General features: G+C 41.7%; 1 protein-coding gene across 1 annotated transcript; it reads right to left on the minus strand.

Annotated features, from left to right (window-relative positions):
* Positions 1-80: 80 nt before the first annotated feature.
* Positions 81-20,528, minus strand: ddx27 (DEAD (Asp-Glu-Ala-Asp) box polypeptide 27). Its single transcript, XM_080728541.1, has 21 exons — positions 20,333-20,528; positions 19,446-19,589; positions 18,666-18,725; positions 16,738-16,912; positions 16,078-16,127; positions 14,533-14,619; positions 13,347-13,452; positions 12,139-12,312; positions 11,334-11,484; positions 10,744-10,843; positions 10,162-10,303; positions 9,554-9,707; positions 8,697-8,778; positions 7,038-7,215; positions 5,487-5,593; positions 4,605-4,698; positions 3,494-3,585; positions 3,087-3,207; positions 1,703-1,796; positions 887-985; positions 81-232 (listed from the first exon to the last, which is right to left on the minus strand). Exons 1-21 carry the CDS (start codon positions 20,417-20,419, stop codon positions 217-219), a joined length of 2,313 nt encoding a protein of 770 aa, XP_080584667.1. The 5' UTR covers positions 20,420-20,528; the 3' UTR covers positions 81-216.
* Positions 20,529-22,481: the final 1,953 nt, after the last annotated feature.

The raw sequence follows: 22,481 nt of genomic DNA on the forward strand, positions 1-22,481 counted from the left end.
TCATTTGTGTCTGTAGTAATTGGAACAAGAGCTATACGTCCTTAAGTCAATCGTCAAATCTTTATTGATAAAGAATTTCACATATAACAGATTTATAACAGATAGTCAAAATGTTTTACACAAAAATATTATGAATCATGAAGAACAACAAAGACGGGGAAATCCCATGTTTTCAACCAACAGTCCAGTCCAGTATGATACAGTCCATCTCTGTGTTTACTTCCTTTTAAACCTGAAACACAAGGTGGTTTTATTCCTTTACTGATACTAGCAGCAAGCAGAGCTTACATTCTCGGGGGAAAAAAAAAAAAGTTTTTTTTTTCAATTTTTTTTGTGACCTCCAGAAATGTATTAGGCATGATCGCGATCGCGAAATTGCATGTTTAACCCCCATACCAACTCATTCTTTCAAACATGGCAGCCATGTTTGTTTACATCTGAAGAAAACATAATGGCTGATAAATCATGAATGCCTGAACGGATTTCCAAGCGGATTTTTTTGTTTGAAAGCTGTGAACAGCATCTACACACGTGGTGCATCATCTAGGCATGGGCGTGCACTTTTTACACAATTGCACAATTACATGGAAGTCTATGGTAACCATGGCAACGCGAGACATTGAAGAGAAAAAATCATTGCAACATAAGTGTTAAATTAAAAAATAAAATGTAGGAAACCAAAAATTAAGGGACCGATAAAAATGTTTCAATGACCCACAAATTAGAGGTCAGACGACAGGGAGTTTATTCCACAGTTTGGGGGCCAGGAGGGCAAACTGTCTAGGACGAGTGGATTTTTGTCCTGGGTTTTTTAGCAAGGGTTCTGTCAGCATCCCTGTGTTGGCTGATCTAAATGGTCAGAAGTGTAGAGTTAAAGTTCACTCACTTGGATTTGGATTTGAAACCTCCTCCTCCTTTCTTGTTGTTCATCCCTCCTTTCTTGTTCTTGTTCATCCCCAGCCTCTTCCTGTCCTCAAAGCCCGGTCTGAAACACAGACACGTTTCTAGTAGTTATAAACCACGTTTTTGATTGATTGAGTATTTTATTAGACAAAAGTGGAGAACATAACAAGTATAGTCAATACAGTAAAATAATGTAGTACAGTACAAGTACAGTTAAACACTCTGCCTAAAAGGAACTTCCCAAATAAGTCATTTTACAGTCTTTTTTACGTTAGAAGTCCTTGGTATTCAACTCATGGATATAACTAATAACAAAAAAACTAAAAACATACAAACATCATCACATTTATACAAAACAGTATATCGTCGTTGTCGGGTGGAAACCTTGTATGTCCAAAACCCTTTGTTTGTATTTATGATTTTAAAAGTGATTTAAGCTAGTGAAAACAACCGATCTACAAGCACACAACGCCTCGCGGTGCGAGGCGTTGTGTGCTTGTAGATCTGCTGTTTTCACTACTTTTGTGCGACCGCCTTGTATGGAGAAGCAGGGCTTTACTTTACGAAAGAACGTACAAATGTGAAACTTGGAGATGCGAGGTTTTCGCTAGACAACGACGATATGTACATGGTAGGAGAGACAAGGGGGGTGGGGCTAAGGTAAGGGGGGCTCACTTCTCGCCTGTCTATGGGAGAAGTGATAACTACCTCTAACTACCTTTCTAGTAGTTATAAAACACGTTTCTAGTCGTTATAAACTTTGGGCGCTAACACTAACCCAACAGACAGACAGACTCACCCTGCTCTGTAGTGTTTCAGAGCTTTGCTGCTGGTGTTGGTCAACTCCTTGTCAAACACAGACTTCTTGCCCCCATTAACTGCTTTCTTTTTGGCTGTTGGACGCACACGCACACGCACACACACACACACACACACACACAGCTCTATAATACAGTCAAACCTACAAAATCAAAACGGCGATCTGCTATTTTTTATACTTTTGTGTGACGCTGCAGACCAAATAGGGAATTAATTTATGAAAAATATAGAAATAAGCAGTTTCTGCCCCACAGCAACTATATTTAATCATTCAATACATTCAGGAATTACCGGTATAAATATATACATACATTTCTTTATGAAAACTGTTCAAAAATAGTCGTCTCGGAAGAACCGTGCCAGACTAGGGATGGGGCAGTGTGAAAATGTCATATCACGATTATTGTGGCCAAAGAAATCGCTATTTACGATATTATAGCGAAATCCCCAACATAAAATACCCCCAACATCCATTCATTATCCTAGGGTGGAACATTTGCCCAGAAATAGCAGATCTACAAGCTCACAATTAGATTGGCTATTTTTTGGCAAAGACATTTGATAGAGAGTGAAAAAAAAAGACTATCAAGTATGTATATTAAAAGCACATTTTACCAATAGAGGGTTTAAATGGTACCGGATATGCAGCTTGGCAAATAAAAGGTGAATTGATCCCAGTGCATGACTGAGGACGATTTCACGATAAATTAAATCTCCACGATACGATTATTGTGAGTGTATTTTAATCACGATAAACGATAATATCGCTTATCATCCCATCCCTATGCCAGACCTACCTTGGGGAGGGGGCTCAGACTAGGGCATTCACCAAATATTCAAATATTCGAATATCAAAGTCACTATTTGACGTTTTTCACCGAAGTTGAATATTCGCTTATTTTTATTTTTGTATTGTTTTCTCTTTAAAAAAAATATAAAGTGTATAAAGCTTGGCAAGATAGGAAGTCATAAGAATGAGTTGTCAATGCCCCTCGTGGATGAATTTGTTAATGCTCTATACCAGGGGTTCTCAAACCTTTTTTAGGCCGTGACCCCCAAAATAAACATATTTGAACTGGGGACCCCCACCTTGACGAGCACTTGGAATGTAGGTATTACATTTAATGTGACTCGGTTCCGCAGATGAATATTGTGAAAATAGCCGATCTACATGCTCACAACGCCTCGCAGCGCGAGGCGTTGTGAGCATGTAGATCGGCTATTTTCACAATGTTCGCCTCTTGCTTACTTAATATTTGACAGTTTGGCCAGTCCTGTCGAATATTCGACTATTCGAATACTTTGAAGTCGAATAATTCGAATACTAAAAATCACTATTGGTGAATGCCCTAGCTCAGACCTACCTTGAGGTGGGGGGTCGTCCTCGGGCATGGCTCTGGCTCTCTTGGGGCGGCGCTCTCTCTTGGCGGCTCGCTCTGCGTACATCTGAGACTTGATGATCTCAAACTGAGCGCGCTCCTCTGCCTGGTGGGCGGGACAACACTCTGTGTCAATCAATGTACTGTACCTCCTTCTGTGCGTGTAGTGTGTGTGTGTGTGTGTGTTAACTTGGTGTTTGTGGGTAAGTATGTGTGTGTGTGTGTGTGTGTGTGTGTGTGTGTAGTGTATGTGTATACATAAATACAAATGATGTGTTTATTTATTTTTGGTGCCTTTGTCAATGTTTTCCTGTACTGAAATTGTGTATTATGACTTGTTTAATATGTTGTAATAATAAAACAAATATGAATACTAATAATAATGTATTTACAGTCAGTTGTTTCTTCTTTCCGTCTTTGAGGAACTTTGCTCTCTTTTTAGTTCCTCTCAGAGCCGTGTCGAAGTCCTGCAGAGCTTTATTCACTGGGAGAGAGGAGAGAAGATTATTATTAATAATAATAATACACTTTATTCACTGGAGAAATGAGGGAAGATGGATTATTAATAATAATAAACTTTATTCACTGGGAGAGATGAGAGAAGATGATTAATAATAATAATAATAATAAACTTTATTCACTGGACTACTATTGGTATTGGAACTATTTCTAAGCAAACTGTTGTAGTCAGGAGAAGGGGGTCCTCAGGAATTCAGGAATCAGTATAAGGGGGAACTGCAGTCAAAACAGTTTGAGAACCACTGGTTTAAAAGATGACAGTGAGTTTGCAACCCTCACAGGGTGTTCCAGAGTCTGGGTGTCCATCCATCACCACAGTGGGGAGGGGAGTTTAGTCCTGTCATACGCTTCCAGCATGTCTGAACTCCATTTATACATGATGGATGGATGGACAAAAATGTCAGATCTACAAGCTCAAATTGTGCCACGCTGAGATTTTGATGCTTATGTCTGACGCTGTAGTATGATCAAGTAGGACAGTATCTGCGCACAAAAAGTTAAAATATGGAGATGAGAGGTTTCCAGCTCGACAGCAACGATATTTAAGTGTGTCATACTGTTATAGGTTGCTCTATATTTAAAGGGCCAGTTCACCTCTGGGACAACCAGATCTTATTGTATTGTTGTTTGGGACAAGATCAACACAATCCTGAGTTAGTTTTTGTGTTTTGAGATATTTTAGTATTTCAGCAGTATTTCAGCATGAATGATGATGCATTCTGCATCATATGATGCAGCATGCCCCCAGAGGATTTTCTGTCCCTCGCTATTTCAACAGATCCGAGACAAAAATAACGACTAAAGTATAATTCTAACACTTTCCTTTCAACAACAAAAAGAAGAAAAATGTGTAAATAGTAAAAATAGTAAAAAGATTCACGGAAACTGGGGGCAGAAATTCTCCTCTGCCTACAAAATGATGTCATACTTAACAGCCCCATAGGTTGCTCTATATTGAAGTGTGTCATAGTGTGTCATACTGACTGCGTTCTTTCTTTCTCTCCTGTCGGGTTTGGAACCAGCCCCTCTCTGGTGCCTCCTCCTCAGTCTGGGACAGACGCTTCTGGGCCACACTGAGCTGAGAAACAAACACACCCAGAGTAAAGTTGTGAGTGCAAAACGTTTCATGCCGATTGGTCCGGCGGTGCCAGAGATTAGCTGATCAAGGATGGAAGGACGAACAGGCAGACAGACAGACAGACAGACAGACAGACAGACAGACGGATACACTCACAGTACTGACTATATGATGTATCTCACAAATGCACCAGAGTCCTGCACGGGTCCAATTTTGACAACCCGCCCTGCCCCGCCCATCATTAATCAGATCCGCAGACCAACCCGTTACCCGTCATTCAGATCCGCCCCGCCAGTCAAAAAACTGACCGATCGCCCTCCCAACTACCCGTGATTACATGCAGTAAAGTAAATAGCCTACAGCTGTGTGTACGTGCTTCCAAATGGCATCACACTCGATCGTCCCTGCGCGCCGTCCTCAGTGTTTGTGACGCAATATACAGTATTTACATAAACACCAGGTCAGCTGCCACTCTTAATTCTTTTAGATAGCCTTTTAAACCACTCTTGCTATGATGAGAACATGGGCTAACGTGCTAGTGCGTGCTGTGGGTGTGTTGCATGACGTGTTTCTGTCCTGCTGCTCACTGTGTGCGCTCCAGTGATGTTGCTTAGGCAGAAACAGATGTCTGATTTTCACAATAAAATGTCGCCCGTCCGTCGCGCACCGCCCGTACCCGCACATTTATAATAGTATATATTCCGCCCGTTTTCACGCGTCAAACACGCGTTGCAAGACTCTGACACGCACACACAGCAACAGACAGACAGACAGACAGACAGACATACCTGAGCCTCTGTGGCGGCCATCTGTCTCTCCTCCCTCTCCAGTCTCATGACGGCATAAATATCTTTCTCCAGACTGGTGATGTGATCTCTGAACTTTAAGATCACCTCTGATTACAGACAGACAGACAGACAGACAGACAGACAGACAGACAGACAGTTAGTCTGTAGTAGGGCTGGGTGATCTGACTTCAAATCAATATCATGATTATTGTGAGTTCCGCCGCGTGAGTTCCATCGCAGACAGTACAAAAGCCAATGAGGTGCAATTGAGGTGTAGAAAATCTGGGAGTGGTGTTAGCTGGAATATTGGTTGAGCTTCACATGACAGGTAGCGCGTTGTAGAATATAGTCACGAGCGAGTCCATACTGTTTCGTAGAAAATGATTTATAATATCTCATAATTCTGACATCATCGGCTGTCTATTGCGTGAGTTGCATTTGGTGAGTTCCATCGCGTAAGTTTCGTTGCGTGAGTTGCGTCGCAGACAGTACAAAGGCAGGGCCCTTAGCCAATGAGGTGTAATTGAGTTGAATTGAAAAATATCTGGTAGTGGTGCTAGCTGGAGTATTGGTTGAGCGTCACATGACAGTTAGGATGCTGCAGAATATAGTCACAAGCGAGCCCACACTGTTTCGTAGGAACAGTATTTCTAGTTTCAAATGTTTGCCTCAAAATACGTATATGTATATATTAATGGTGGAAACAGCAGATCTACAAGTGTGAGCTTGCAGAGCAAAGAACTCGACATAAGTACCTTGAGGCAGCACTCGGGCCTTCTATGCGCTCTAGTATGTAATAACTTGTAGTCGTTATCAGTACAGTACCTTCACTAGGTAGTGTAGTCAGTATACTTATTAGTATAAATAATACAGTATAAATAATTACCTTGAGGCAGCACTCGGGCCTTCACGGTGCTCTAGTCTGTAGTAACTTGTAGTAGTGTATCAACTAGGTAGAGCAGGGGTTCCCAAACTTTTTTGTCTCGGGGCACCCCATACATCTTTTTTTAATCCGAGGCACCCCTACATTAGAATTTTCACTCCCAGCACCTTATATTTATAGCATATTGTCGTTGTCGGGTGTAAACCTTTTATGTCCAAAACCGTTCGTTTTGTATTTATCATCTAAAAAATGTTCTAAAATAGTGGAAACAGCAGATCTACAAGCACTTGTAGTGCTTGTAGATCGGCTGTTTTCACTAGTTTTGTGCGACAGTCTTGTATGATGAAGCAGGGCCTTGCTTTACCAAAAGACGTACACATTTGAAACTTGGAGATACGAGGTTTCTGCCCGACAGTGACGATATTTTAGTGATTGTGTTGCGAGGAAAACGCTTGAGATAATAGACATTTTGGTTAGAACTGACTGAAAATAACTTTGTACGAGTTTAAAATGATACTAAATATTTTTGTCCAATTGTCCAAATAAATTCCAAATATTATCAAATTATCTTGCGGCACCCCTGGACTGCCGTCGCGGCACCCCAGGGTGCCCCGTCACCCACTTTATAATACTGTACATAATGTAGTGTAGTATATATAAATAATTACCTTGAGGCAGCACTCGGGCCTTCACAGCGCTCTTGGCCGTCTTAACGATGTCCTTCAACATGCGTCTCTCCTGCTCTCCGACCAGAGACACCGAGCGTCCCGCTTTGCCCGCTCGCGCTGTGCGGCCCACGCGATGGACGTAATGCTTGGCCGTGTTGGGCATGGTGAAGTTGATCACCTACACACACACACACACACACACACACACACACACACACACACACACACACACACACACACACACACACACACACACACACACACACACACACACACACACACACACACACACACACACACACACACACACACACAAGTTTGGAGAGTTCAAATCTTCTCTTCTGGAGGTCCCTGGCACAGACCATTTATCAATTTGGGGGTCCTTGACACGAAAACGTTTAAGAAGCCATGCTCTATCCCAGGGGTTTTCAAAGTGGGTGACGGGGCACCCTGGGGTGCCGTGACGGCAGTCCAGGGGTGCCGCGAGATAATTTGGAATTTATTTGGACACTTGAAAAAAATATTTAATATAATTTTAAACTTGAAGTTATTTTCAATCAGTTCTAACCAAAATGGCCATTATCTCAACGTTTACCTCGCAACATAATCACTAAAATATCGTCACTGTCGGGCAGAAACCTTGTATCTCCAAGTTTCAAATGTGTACGTCTTTTGGTAAAGCAAAGCCCCGCTTCATCATACAAGACTGTCAGACAAAACTAGTGAATTCAGCCGATCTACAAGCGAGGCGTTGTGTGCTTGTAGATCTGCTGTTTTCACTAGAGTTTAGTACATTTTATAGATGATAAATACAAAACGAACAGTTTTGGACATACAAGGTTTCCACCCGACAACGACGATATGCTATAAATCGAAAGTTACGTATGTAACTACGGTTCTATGAATCCCGAATGACCGCCAGAGCGATATGTCACTCGGAATCCTCGCGTTCTCGCGAGAAGATTCTGTAGGGACTGAACCCGTGGTAACCGGTGGAAGATATAACCTCTTCCGGTTCATCCCGGGGTCGCGTTGTGACGTTGTTGGTATAAATACTCGACTGCGCATGCGCGAAGGGAACTATTCAGTGCTTAAAGCACCGCCTCTGGCGGTCAGGAGGGATAAAATAGAAATAAGGTGATGGGAGTGAAAATTATAATGTAGGGGTGCCTCGGATTAAAAAGATATTCATGGGGTGCCCTGAGACAGAAAGGTTTGGGAACCCCTGGTCTATACTGAGTGAACTTGACCTAGGTTGGCTCTGTACTTAGTCTACTCTTTTTCCCTATTTACCAAATCTCTTTGACGAAGATAACTGATCTACAAGCTCAATACGTGTTGCAACACGACAAGTCGTGAGCTTGTAGATTTTTTGTACCGGAATAGGGATGACAGGTCAAGTGTTGAACATGTAAAAACACTACAACACAGGCCTATCATGTGTGATGTGTGGAACGCAGAACCTGGCTGTTTGGGAACCGCTCATCTGATCGACTTCACACACCGACTCTGCACTTCCATGGGTTCTAAGTGTTACGCCTGTCATGTGTGAAGACAATCAGATGAATGGTTCTCCAGATATGAGAAGGACAGACAGACAGACAGACAGACAGACAGACAGACAAGACTCAAATAAATATCCCAAAGTTTCATTCTGACCGTCTTGACTCCATCGATGTCCAGACCTCTGGCTGCTACATCTGTCGCCACCAAGATATCGATCTGGTCATCTTTAAAACGCCTAGGAGAGGGGGGAGAGGAGAGGTTGTGTGATTGATTAGTCCATTAGTGGATAAAGTTCTGCTCTGGTTCCATTGTGTTTGAATCATTCACTGACAGCAGTTCATCAATTATAATTATTATTTTCTATGGGCTATTTTATAATTTTACACACCAAAATAGGTTATTAAGCCAGTTATTCAACCATTTTCATACGATACAGAAAGGCTTCTTTACTTCAACACGGAAAAAGTGGGGACGCGCTTCTGCGGTAGAGCAGAGGTGATGATGATGATCACGCAGTGTGGCGGAGCGGAGAGTATAGACATAGAATAATCATCATAATAATGAACATTATAGGCTATTGTCGGCTATTTTCCACAGTAGCAAGTGTAGCCTACTAAAGTAGTCATTAAACTCTCAGTAGCCCAACTGTTACAGATGCGACCGGCCAGGGGTGCGTTCAAGAGTATCGAAACGAGGTATCGTTCGTTTTTTACGTGCACCGATACTCGATAGTATCGACGTCATGCGATCGATACCATTAACCCATTTAGAACGGGTACACATTTTGTGTATCATTATTTTATGCTTTAACTATTGAAAAATAGCAGATATACAAGCTCACAGCGCGGCACCGAGTGCCGCGCTGCGAGCTCGTAGATCTGCTATTTTTGAAAAGTCGTGAACATTAGAATTTTGACCCGATTCTATAAGTGTCTTTTGAATCCTTCTAATTCTAGGCCTAAATGGGTTAAAAGTATCGCAGACGATACCCATCCCTAGTGTGTGTGTACCTCAGGTTCTCCAGCCTCTGGGTCTGGCTCAGGTCTCCGTGCAGCTCTCCCACCTTCAGGCCCATGAGGCCCAGCAGGATGTGGAGGCGGTGAGCCTGCTTCTTGGTCTGAGTGAAACACATCACATGGTCCTGGAAGGAGCGCGTCAGCAAGGCTGACACACACACACACACACACACACACACACACACACACACGCACACACGAAAGAGTTACAGTACCATAGTGTAGAATTACTATTAGCATTATTATGAACTATATGGTCCAATATGGAGTGCTCATTAAACGTGTAAATGGTGCAATAAAGAACGGAAGTCTGACAACAAGGCAAGGAGGCACCACCCTGCCCATCACATCAGTAGCTTCTTGCTCAAGCGAGAACCTTCAAAACAGTTTTGTTCTACCCAGGGTATCTGCACATTTCCCAAATACAAATTCAATACTTTTCAATGTTTTTCAAGGTCCGCGGGGACCCTGGTTCTACCTCTTGCACTACAACTTGCCCAACACGTATGCCTAAGTAGTGGCGGCAGCAGCAGCAGCAGAGCAGTACCTGCTACGATAACCTCTCTGTCACCCTCTCTGTTGGGTTAGGGTTAGAGCAGTACCTGCTACGATAGCCTCTCTGTCTCCCTCTCTGTTGGGTCGTATCCTGATGAACTCTTGTCGCAGGTAGGGGGCCACGTCGGTGTTGCTGTTTACGAAGATCCTGACCGGCTGCTTCAGAGAGACGGACGCCAGGTCCTTCACCTGGAGGTCAACACACATGCATGTAGGGATGGACCATAAGACACATGATCCTGATAAAAGACACTCATGATCATCGCATCGTGGAGATTTACTGACTGACTACGGACACTTATTGTTTGGCCCTGCACTGTTGAGTTGCTATGAGCGCTGAATGTGTCTCGATCACTTTATGTATATATTCTTATTTTATTGTGACAGCTTTTTCAAACTTTGTTTATATTCTTATTTTATTGTGCCTTGCTTTTTCTTACTGTACACAACAGTGCTTTTTCTTTTAGGTAGTTGGCACTGGGTGAGAAAATGGGTTGCAAAAAACGTGGGATAAAAATATATTAAAAAAAAAGAAAAAAACATCTCAGATCTACAAGCTCACAACGTGTGTGTGTGTGTGTGTGTGTGTGTGTGTGTGTGTGTGTGTGTGTGTGTGTGTGTGTACATACCTCCTCGGTCATGGTAGCAGAGAACAGCATGGTCTGTCTCTGGTACGCACACTGTTTGATAATCTCCTTCATCTGCTCCTCAAAGTACTCATCTAGCATTCTGACACACACGCACGCGCACACGCACACACACACACACACACACACACACACGCACACACACACACACACACACAGTTAGTTAGCTGTCAGCTCCTCCACCAAAAGATGTTTATCTGTTATCTTGTGAAGTTAAAAAAAGTAATAAAACCCATTTAGGCCTAGAGTTATTGAATGCTTTAACCAGACTAACTGAGCTCCAGTTAAGTGAAAAGGACCTTTTCTTTGACGATGGCTGGCCAGATTGCTGACATAGAAACATAGGGTTTTTCAAAAAACCTTAGAAGGATTCAAAGAACACTTATAGAATAGTGTCAAAATTCAAATTTTCACGATTTTTCAAAAATAGCAGATCTACAAGCTCGCAGCGCGGCACTCGGTGCCGCGCTATGAGCTTGTATATCTGCTATTTTTCAATAGTTAAAGCATAAAATAATGATACACAATAATGTGTACCCGTTCTAAATGGGTTAACTAGTACTTGTAGTTACCTGTCAGCCTCGTCCAGAACCAGGATCTCTATCTGGCTGAGCTCAAAGGAAGGTGTGTTGTGAAGGTGGTCGATGAGACGACCTGGAGTAGCGATGAGGACGTCAGGACCTGCTCTCAATGCTGCCTCCTGGGTCTTCAGGTCCAAACCACCTGCACACAACATCAATATGCAATTAATCCATCAGAATATCATAATATAATAGGTCCAAACCACCTGCACACAACAGGAATATCATCATCATACTACCGCGTCACAAAAGCATCACATTTTTCAGTACATAGTTAGTTGTACTGTATATAAACTGGGTTAGTTCCAGGACATAGTTAGTTGTACTGTATATAAACTGGGTTAGTTACAGTACATAGTTAGTTGTACTGTATATAAACTGGGTTAGTTACAGTACATAGTTAGTTGTACTGTATATAAACTGGGTTAGTTCCAGTACATAGTTAGTTGTATATAACCTGGGTCATTTCCAATACATAGTTGTATATAAACTGGGTTAGTTCCAGTACATAGTTGTAAATAAACTGGGTTAGTTCCAGTACATAGTTAGTTGTATATAAACTGGGTTAGTTCCAGTACATAGTTAGTTGTATATAAACTGGGTTAGTTCCAGTACATAGTTGTATATAAACTGGGTTAGTTCCAGTACATAGTTAGTTGTATAGAAACTGGGTTAGTTCCAGGACATAGTTAGTTGTATATAAACTGGGTTAGTTCCAGTACATAGTTGTATATAAACTGGGTTAGTTCCAGTACATAGTTAGTTGTATAGAAACTGGGTTAGTTCCAGGACATACCCACGGCCAGGCAGGTGGTGACAGCAGTAAACTGGGCCAGCAGGCGGGCCACAGAGTGGACCTGGATCCCCAGCTCTCTGGTGGGGACCAGCACCAACACACGGGTCACCAGGGTCTCCCTGGGCTTGTAAATCAAGCGCTCCAATACAGGCAGCATGAAGGCTGCAGTCTTACCTAGAGAGAGAGAGAGAGAGAGAGAGAGAGACATACGGTTACCACTGGGTGGGATAATATTAGCTAGGACAAGGGTCTTCAACAGGGGGTCCTCAGAGTTACTACAGGGGGTCCTCCACATCTTTGTGTAATATTAAAAAAAAATCCCCCGCTTTTTTATATTAACCACTTGAACCCTAGCGTCCATATTCAGAAAACTTTAGCCGAAAATAGCCACGGCGTTGTGAGCTTGTAGATCTGACTGTCCAAAGAGCTTTGGTGCATTGGGCAAAAAGAGCAGACTAAGTGCAGGGTGAAAGGTCAAATGTATTAACTCATCTAGTGCCATTCGCGAGATGTCTCGCGAAATGTACTCGAGTATCTGTAGTGCCATTCACGGGATATCTCGGGAAAAGTAATAGATAACTGTAACGGCGAGTACATTACCGAGAAGAATCGCCGGCGGTCCGGAGACGAAATCCGTCGCTGATTTCGCATCATCAAGGCTCCACGAGCACAAAATAGTCCCATCCATAACATTGAGGTGGACGGGGGATTTCATCTTTAATGTCCATTATCTCAAAACTACACTTTAGAAGCTAGGATGGAGGCAGATGCTCGCTTATGTTACACAATGATAAAAGCTCCGGTCGGCCATTACACAACTCCACGTGGACACGGATCGGTTCCGGCGCACGATCCGATGACGTCAGACCGGAAGTGATTGCGTGGTGGACTTCTGGCCTTCAAAATAAGACAACGTAAGTGAATGGGACCTGAAGGAGGCACTTTGGACATTATAATCCGTTAATGTCTGGGGCTCTGAATGAGTTAAGTATTGACGGTTCAAGTGGTTAAATCTGAAAACACACATTGACATGAATCCAAAATACACTGATGATTGTGCTGACAAACAATGAAACTATATAGAATCTATGAAAAGGTTGTGGGGGTCCCTGCTTCATCTCTCTCTCAACTAAGGGGTCCTTGGCCTGAAAGCGTAGAAGACCCCAGAGCTAGGATGTTAACTTAACCTTTCTATGAGTTCTTATTACCGGTTCCAGTCGCAGCACAGGCACAGATGTCTTTCCCCATCAGACCCACAGGAACGCAGGCCTTCTGGATGGGGGTGGGGTCTTTGAAACCCATGGACGTGATGGCCTGAACACGCACACGCACACGCACACGCACACACACACACACACACACACAGTCAGCTGTCATCTTCCTCATAACCACTTTCATTTCTAATCCTTTATATATGTTGTGGAATAAACTCCCTGTCACACTTAGAACTACTGACTCACTCCCTAGCTTCCATTAGAACTACAGACTCACTCCCTGGCTTCCATTAGAACTACAGACTCACTCCCTAGCTTCTATTAGAACTACAGACTCACTCCCTAGCTTCCATTAGAACTACAGACTCACTCCCTAGCTTCCATTAGAACTACAGACTCACTCGCTGGCTTCCATTAGAACCACAGACTCACTCCCTAGCTTCTATTAGAACTACAGACTCACTCCCTAGCTTCTATTAGAACTACAGACTCACTCCCTAGCTTCTATTAGAACCACAGACTCACTCCCTAGCTTCCATTAGAACTACAGACTCACTCCCTAGCTTCCATTAGAACTACAGACTCACTCGCTGGCTTCCATTAGAACCACAGACTCACTCCCTAGCTTCTATTAGAACTACAGACTCACTCCCTAGCTTCTATTAGAACCACAGACTCACTCCCTAGCTTCCATTAGAACTACAGACTCACTCCCTAGCTTCCATTAGAACTACAGACTCACTCGCTGGCTTCCATTAGAACCACAGACTCACTCCCTAGCTTCCACCGTGGACTGCAGACTCACCTCTTCAGACTCCACCTAACCCCATAGGACTACTGTAACACTCCCCTTCCCTCAATGACTATACATGAAGCTAGATAGCATTTTTAGGTTTTAGAAATGTTTTTTTTACTGATTAGGTGCGTGGTCTACCTATGTTATTGTTTTTCTAGATTGATATTCCTATGCATTTGTTGTATTGTTGTTGATGTACTGACATATTATCTTGCTTATTATATTGATGTGTTACCTGCATATTGTAAGTCGCTTTGGATTAAAAGCGTCTGCGAAATGCCTGAATAGTAACTGTAAACTGTAATCAGGTGAGTAAACTCAAGCTGTTGAGTAGAGTACTCTTCTCCCCTCTAGTGGCGTTTGTTTGAACTGCAGTGTGAGTACCTTCAGGATGGGTCTGGACAGGTTCATGTCCTCGAACCTCAGCAGGTCGTCATAGTTGGACGCATCGTCAAAGAACGCTTCTAGAGGCTAGCGCGCGCACACGCACACGCACACACACACACACACACACACACACACACACACACACACACACACACACACACACACACACACACACACAGGACAAGATAACATTTTAGAACAGTGATCTTCTGAAGGCTATTCTTTGAGGCAGAGAAGAGGAGCGACCACAGTGAATACAAACACTTTAAAAAGAGAAACGAAGATGTCGCACAGCTCATAGCCATAATGTTGTAAAAGAGGACTATTTTTATATTAAAATGATTCTATCTCAATGTTGAATGTTTTGACTGGAAACCCTGGGGAAGACCTCAGTCTTCTTGCTTGTATCCAACTCGAATTTCGCGGGCGCTTCGCGCCCACTCATCCCAGAGTTCGCACACTTTGTGCGCTCACACGCATGCATGCTCACACACACGCACATGCAATCTGCTCCAAGCCATCGCTCGCATATACGTGCGCATTTCCAAATCCATTTCTCATTTACTATTATTCATCATTAATATCTATCTCTGTGTGTGCGCGCGGCTCACAGAAGAGCACAAAAGGTAACCTTTGTGAGAGGCGTTGTGAGAGAATGTGGCTAAACATTCTACTTTAGTTTTGCCTCCACTTGCTCGAATGTGTATGCTGGATGGATGCTGGATATAACGTGGCTGTCGGTCAGAAACTTATCTCCATATTTTAACTTTTAGTGTTTTTTGTAGATCTGCTGCTTTTGGTATTTTCTAATTTGAACCCTGAAAAGTTTTTTCTTAAGTACCAGCTCTTATGTCTTAACATAAAGGCTTGTCCATGCTGTCTCCGACCACCCAACTTATCATCGGAAAGGTCCGGTTCAAATACAAAATGACATCACTCACATCTTATGAAAAGCATTACCCCGAATTAGAGTTCGGAAAGCTGCACGTCGGAAAGTCTGAACTCTCTGTCGAAAGGTTTGGTGGTCAGAGACAGTATGGAAGTTAATGCATAAGAGCCCATTAACAGCCCATAAGGTTTCCACCCGACAGAGGCGATACAATAGTATATACTATATATACTGTATACTAGTAAATACTATTTTACATTCAGATTCAGATTCAGATTTCTTTATTAACCATTGTGTAATACACATAGAAATTTGCTTTGGCATACTACATTTTTGCATTCAAATCAATTTTTTCACATATAACATAAACAAAAACAAACAAACACAAAAACACTGACAGAACGCAACACGTAGTCACCACAGCTGCCATGGACGGCGCTATCTTGGAGAACCTGCGCAACAATTTCGGGCGGTCAAACAAGCGACCGCCTTCCTTGAAGAGCAGATTCAGAGAGACATGGTGGCTATGAGCTGTGGGACCTCTTTTTTTAACGCTGGCAGCAACCATGTATAAATCCGGCTAAACCTCTTAATATATAAAGTCTAATCCTAATATTAAACCCAATCTAATCTTTTACTAATTTCGTCGTCACCTCGTCTCCCGTATTCTTCTTTGCTCGGCGTTTCTTATCTCTCACGGTGTCTGAAAGGAAACAACAAACTAGTCAGTTATGCAAGCATTGATCTTTACATCCACATTTTACAGGAGAACACATTAGGGCATTCACGAATAGTGATTTTTAGTATTCGAATTATTCGACCTCAAAGTATTCGAATAGTCGAATATTCTACAGGACTGGCCAAACTTTAAAATATTAGGTAAGCAAGAGGCGAACATTGTGAAAATAGCCGATCTACATGCTCACAACGCCTCGCGTTGCGAGGCGTTGTGAGCATGTAGATCTGCTATTTTCACAATACTTATCTGCGCAACCGAGTCACATTAAATGTTCCAATTCCAAGTGCTTGTCAGGGTGGGGAGGTCCCCAGTTCAAATATGTTTATTTTGGGGGTCACGGCCTAAAAAGGTATAGAGCATTAACAAATTAATTCACAACTCATTGACAAATCATTCTTTATGACTTCCTATGAGAAAACACTAATAATAATAAAAATAAAAAACAAGAAGCGAATATTCGACTTCGGAGAACAACGTCGAATAGTGACTTTGATATTCGAATATTTGGTGAATGCCCTAGAGCATATATTTTCCATTTGGTAACTGAGTGTCCCCTGCCGAACACAACACCAACCTGCTTTGGTCAGAACCTCTTCATCGGCAGAACTAAACTCATCCTCCTCGTCCTCCTCTTCTTCTGCAGCTCCGTCCACGTCTGGCTTCACATCTTCTTCATCACCCTCCTTCTCCTCACCCTCCTCTTCCTCGCCCTCTGGCTGCTGATTGGCTGATGACAGCGCTGCCTTCTCCTGAACAGCGGCAGAAGAAGAAGCACTCAGACTTGTTTGATTGATTGAAGAATTTATTAGGTTTGCATAGGAAAAACAGTTTCAAGACAGTACAAATCACTGGTACAACAAGGTCAACTAAAAGGAGATCCTAGTAAGCTTTACAGCTTATTTACACAGGAACCACTAACATTGATATGTCTTTCGACGGATAGAACACAGTACTATGCAGAGGGAATTGTCAGTAACAAAAGGGGAAGAAATAAAAACAAAAAAGCAGTCATAAAAAGGAAAAATAAATAATAGTAATAAAGAGAAATAGGAGATATTTACAGTGGAAAGGGGGAGGTAGGAATGGGCTTAGTCTTTTATGAGTAGCAGCCGCCTGAAGGTGACTTTTCAGTGTGATTTTGAAGGAGGCTAGGGATTTGCTCTCCTTTAAGGCCTGTGGAAGGGCGTTCCACATGTTGGTGGTATAGCAGGAGAACGAATTAGAGCCTTGTTTAGTTATTGAAGTAAAAGTAGCTATACCACAACGTAGAAATACTTACACTATACAGTACATATTTAACCCATTTAGGCCTAAAATTATTGGATGCTTTAACTATTAAAACATAGCAGATATACAAGCTCACAGCGCGGCACCGAGTGCCGCACTGCGAGCTTGTAGATCTGCTATTTTTGAAGTCGTGAAAATGTGTGCAAATCTTTGAATATATGTGTTAACGTTTGTAACTCAAATTCTGGGTGGTCCCTGGAACTAAATATTTTTAGATGGGGGTCTGTGGCCAAATAAATATCATTTTGGGGGTCCTTCAAATGAAAAGGTTTGAGAACCACTGACATAGTAGTCTACTAGTCTCTCAAGAACTGAGCTCCATTTAAGTGAAAAGGACCTTTTCTTTGACGATGGCTGGCCAGATTGCTGAAAATCTTAGAGGGATTCAAAAGACACTTATAGAATAAGTGTAATTTTCATGATTTTTCAAAAATAGCAGATCTACAAGCTCGCAGCGCGGCACTCGGTGCCGCGCTGTGAGCTTGTATATCTGCTATTTTTCAATAGTTAAAGCATAAAATAATGATACACAATATAGTATACCCGTTCTGAATGGGTTAACCAATGAAAAGTATCAACAAGAGCTTGTGACTAGATAATAACTACACTGGATCCCAGAGGTTCATTTATTTTCAGACCATGTACAGTATGTGCCCAATATGCGATTTTAGAAACATGGCGTGCACACCAATATTTGGGGTGTTTCTGAAGTTCTGAACTGCCTTCACTGAATGTGTGTGTGCCAATCCATGCTTCATTTTATAAGTAAGTATCTTCTGAAGTTCTGTTGTATTCTATTGCTAGTCTGGCCAATTCAAATACTCATATCTTGAAATTATAACTGCTTTTTAGTTTGGATCACTTGACTAGCGTTTTGACAACTTTGTCATTCACGCCGCGGCCATCACTACACCTCCCCTTATTTATTTATTATTTGCAGATCTGCACTGATCTCAGAAATAACCCCTATGGAATCCTCAAGACTGAAAATCAGTCCCCAGGATTGAGAACTTTAACCCCTGGGGTCCATTTTAACACAGGTTCTACTTTTACATTTTCTGAGAAAAGTATGGGTTTCCACCTGAGACCATATGTTGTACTAGGAAGAACTATATGTAAGATATAAACATATATTCCATTAGAAACTAGATACAGTATAAATGTATGACATCTACACACTGTAAAATATAAACACCAACTGAGATCCAGACTCACCTCAGATTTTCGTTTCTTTCTGACTTTCTCAATCTTCTGGTCCAGAGTGGTGGGATTTCTCTGAGAGAGACACACACATGCACACACACACGCGTGCGCGCACACACACACACACACACACACACACACACACACACACACACACACACACACACACACACACACACACACACACACACACACACACACACACACACACACACACACACACACAGGGATTAAAACCAACAATCTCAGGGCAAATCTGTCCAATGACAGTGGAGACTGAACTAAATAAAGCATATTGCTCATATAAAGTGTTGCTCGCCGAAATACGAAATAGTCCACAGCACGTCTCATCACAACGCATTGCGAGCTTGTAGATCTAATACTTCCACAGCATTTCATATCACAACGCATTGTGAGCTTGTAGATCTAATACTTCCGGCGAGCACACCGAAATACAACACAATATAAAACAGATGTCTCAACTGTAAATAGGCTGCAGTACACTAATACTGTACTAATACTGTACTAGTAGCCACAAGCCAACTGCTGTCCAAAAAGGACTGAGTACTAGTTTATCATTATTTATGATGCAAAAAATTATTTGAACTAAGAGAGATTAGCATGATTAACATTTTACTAACAATCGTGCCCTAACCCTAACGCACAGGCACACATAGATACACACACACACAGCTCTGACAACAACCCTCTCTACAGTCTACACTATCATGAGAAGCAATACAAGAAACAAGATGGAGGATGTTGATATTGTTGCTGATGATAAATCCTTACCTTGGGCTTGAGTTGGGCCATGACGTCGGCCATCACCCAGTCATCGTTGTCCACAGCGTCTCGCTCTCCAAACGTAAAGTCTGCGTTGAAGTCTCCGCTTTTCTGACCCAACTTCTTCTTCCTGTTGAGAACTATGGGCTGCTCCTGAGGAGAGGAGAGGGAGGGGAGGGTCAAATGAACAGGCATGTACTGACATCACTTTTAGACTTTTTTAAGTCACCTTCAGACGGCTGTTACTCGAAACTCCTAATAGACTAAGCCCATACTTACCTCCCCTTTCCACTGTAAATGTTGTATTTTCTTTTTTTCTTCTTTTTGAATGCTTTTTTCCCCCATTTTGTTATTGATGTTATCTTATGCAAAGTACTGTGTTCTATCCGTTTGTCTTTCAATGTTATATGAGATACATAAAGTACTGTGTTCTATCCTTTGTTTTTCAATGTTATATCATGAGATATACATAAAGTACTGTGTTCTGTCTGTCTTTCAATGTTATATGAGATACATAAAGTACTGTGTTCTATCCGTCATGCAATGTCATAAGATACAAAAAGTGGTTTCCTGATGATGATTAGTGGAGCTGCCTCTGGTGTTGTGATCGGCATAATATTGATGACATCAGGGAACTCCATATATGGGCATAAAAGGGATTCTGTTAGTGTGACATCACAGTGAAGCCAGAGCGACAAACCTATTCTGTTAAGAGTGGTTCCCCTGACATCACATCACAGTGACATCAGAGCATGATGTCAGAGCAACAAACCCATAGAACCAGTGTCAGGCGTGACAGACAGAGATACATACATACGGAGTTACGGACAAGCTGTGACCGTTCACATACTAAAATGCGACCCACGATCGCAATAAATAAAAGGATGTTTTTTTACCTCATCCTCCTCAGACTCAGACTCTGGCTCTTCCAAGACGTCACCATCATCCTTGATGGTTCCTATCAGGTCCAGGTGGCTCAGCATGACGTCACGTTAATCTACCGACTTTAATTACTGTTTAATTAATGTTGTTTGATATTAAACAGGGCAGCGCTCCGCTCGTGCGCCTGCTGCTGCTGTACACAAACACACACGTGTGTTGGTGGTGGAAATGGAAAGTGTTGCGCTTCCGGGTTATTTGTTTGAGCTGCACTGAAGGCCCAACACCGCCACCTGGCGGTCCGGTGGGGAGAGACTGTCATAACTGCCATAACTTACAAACTTACAAATATATTTTATGCAACCTGGGTATTATTAACTATATAGATACAGATCCCTCTAAAAAAAAATACATTATATATTGTGTAAAAAAAAAAAAAAAAAAAAAAAAAGGACAGCAGATGCCATATCACCCCAAATAACATGTAATATTGATTGTAATATTTTGAAATATTATGTATGTTTGATTTTCATGAGCTGTATTATTCCAAATTCAAACAAAAAAGGTTTTGAATATTTCACTACATGCGCAATGTATCTAGAATATATTAAAGTATTTTGAATTATATTACAGAAGACAATGAACTTGTAACACAATGTTTTTAGAGGGAACGGTATACAGATCCTTCTCATAAAATTAGAATATTGTGTAAAAGTTCATTTTCTTCTGTAATATAATTAATGTTTTTAAACTTTCTTGTGCATGCAGTGAACTATTCAAAAGCTTTTTTTTTTGTTAAAAGTTTGATTGTTATGACATTCAGCTCATGAAAATCAAAAATCCATATCTCAAAATATTAGAATATTCCACGACCACTCAAAAGAAGGATTTATAATACAGAAATGTCAAACTTCTGAAAGGTTATGTTAATTTATACGCTCAGTACTTGGTATGGAATACTTTTAGACAAATGTCTTCATTGATGGGGCGTGGCATGAAGGCGGTCAGCCTGCTGCTGAGGTGTTTAATATGGAAGCCCAGGTTTGCTTTGATCGAGGCCTTAAGCTCATCTGTGTGGTTGAGTCTGGTGTCTCCCATCTTCCTATTGACAACACAACACAGATTCTCAGTGGGGTTCAGGTCAGGCCAGTTTGCTGGTCAGTTAAACCCAGTAATACCATGGTCAGTACACCAGTTACTAGTAGTTTAATACCATGATCAGTACACCAGTTACTAGTAGTTTAATACCATGATCAGTACACCAGTTACTAGTAGTTTAATACCACGGTCAATACACCAGTTACTAGTAGTTTAATACCATGGTCAGTACACCAGTTACTAGTAGTTTAATACCACGGTCAATACACCAGTTACTAGTAGTTTAATACCATAGTCAGTACACCAGTTACTAGTAGTTTAATACCATGGTCAGACTCAGTACACCAGTTACTAGTAGTTTTGGCTCAGTGGGCAGGTGCCAAGTGCTTCTGGCTAAAGGAAATCATCATCTGCATAAAGCTTGTCAACACACGAAAGCACAAAGTGCTCTAAAACCTTCGGATAGATGGCTATGTTGACTCTGATAAAACAGTGTGGGCAAAACCAGCGTTGCATTGTATTGCTGGTAATGAATTTTTACACAATATTAAGGTTTTATGAGAAGGATCTGTATATATTTATTTAAATGTGTAGAGAGTATGATTACTAACATGTAGACTCTGGATAATATTAGGCTATATTATTAAACAGACATGGAAACTATTAAGCACTTTGGGTTTTGTATAATTAAACGTGTGTCTCTGAGTACATTATAAAGAATGCCTAGATACTACAATACAGTATTATGTTTAAAAAAAAAATAGATCAGGGGTCTTCAACGTTTTCAGGCCAAGGGACCCCTTAGTTGAGAGAGAGATGAAGCAGGGAATTATCAGTGTATTTTGGATTCATGTCAATTTGTGTTTTCAGATGTAACCACTTGAACCGTCAATACTTAATAAACTCTGTACTTAGTCTGCTCTTTTTCCCCCTCTACACCAAAGCTCTTTGCCGAAAATAGCCGATCTACTGCGAGGCGTTGAGCTTGTAGATCTGCTATTTTTGGCTAAAGTTCTCAGAATATGGACACTAATGGTTCAAGTAGTTAATATAAAAAAAGGAGGGAAA

The sequence above is a fragment of the Nannobrachium achirus genome, assembly GCF_963921795.1.
Source record: "Nannobrachium achirus genome assembly, chromosome: 6".
Lineage (NCBI taxonomy): Eukaryota > Metazoa > Chordata > Actinopteri > Myctophiformes > Myctophidae > Nannobrachium > Nannobrachium achirus.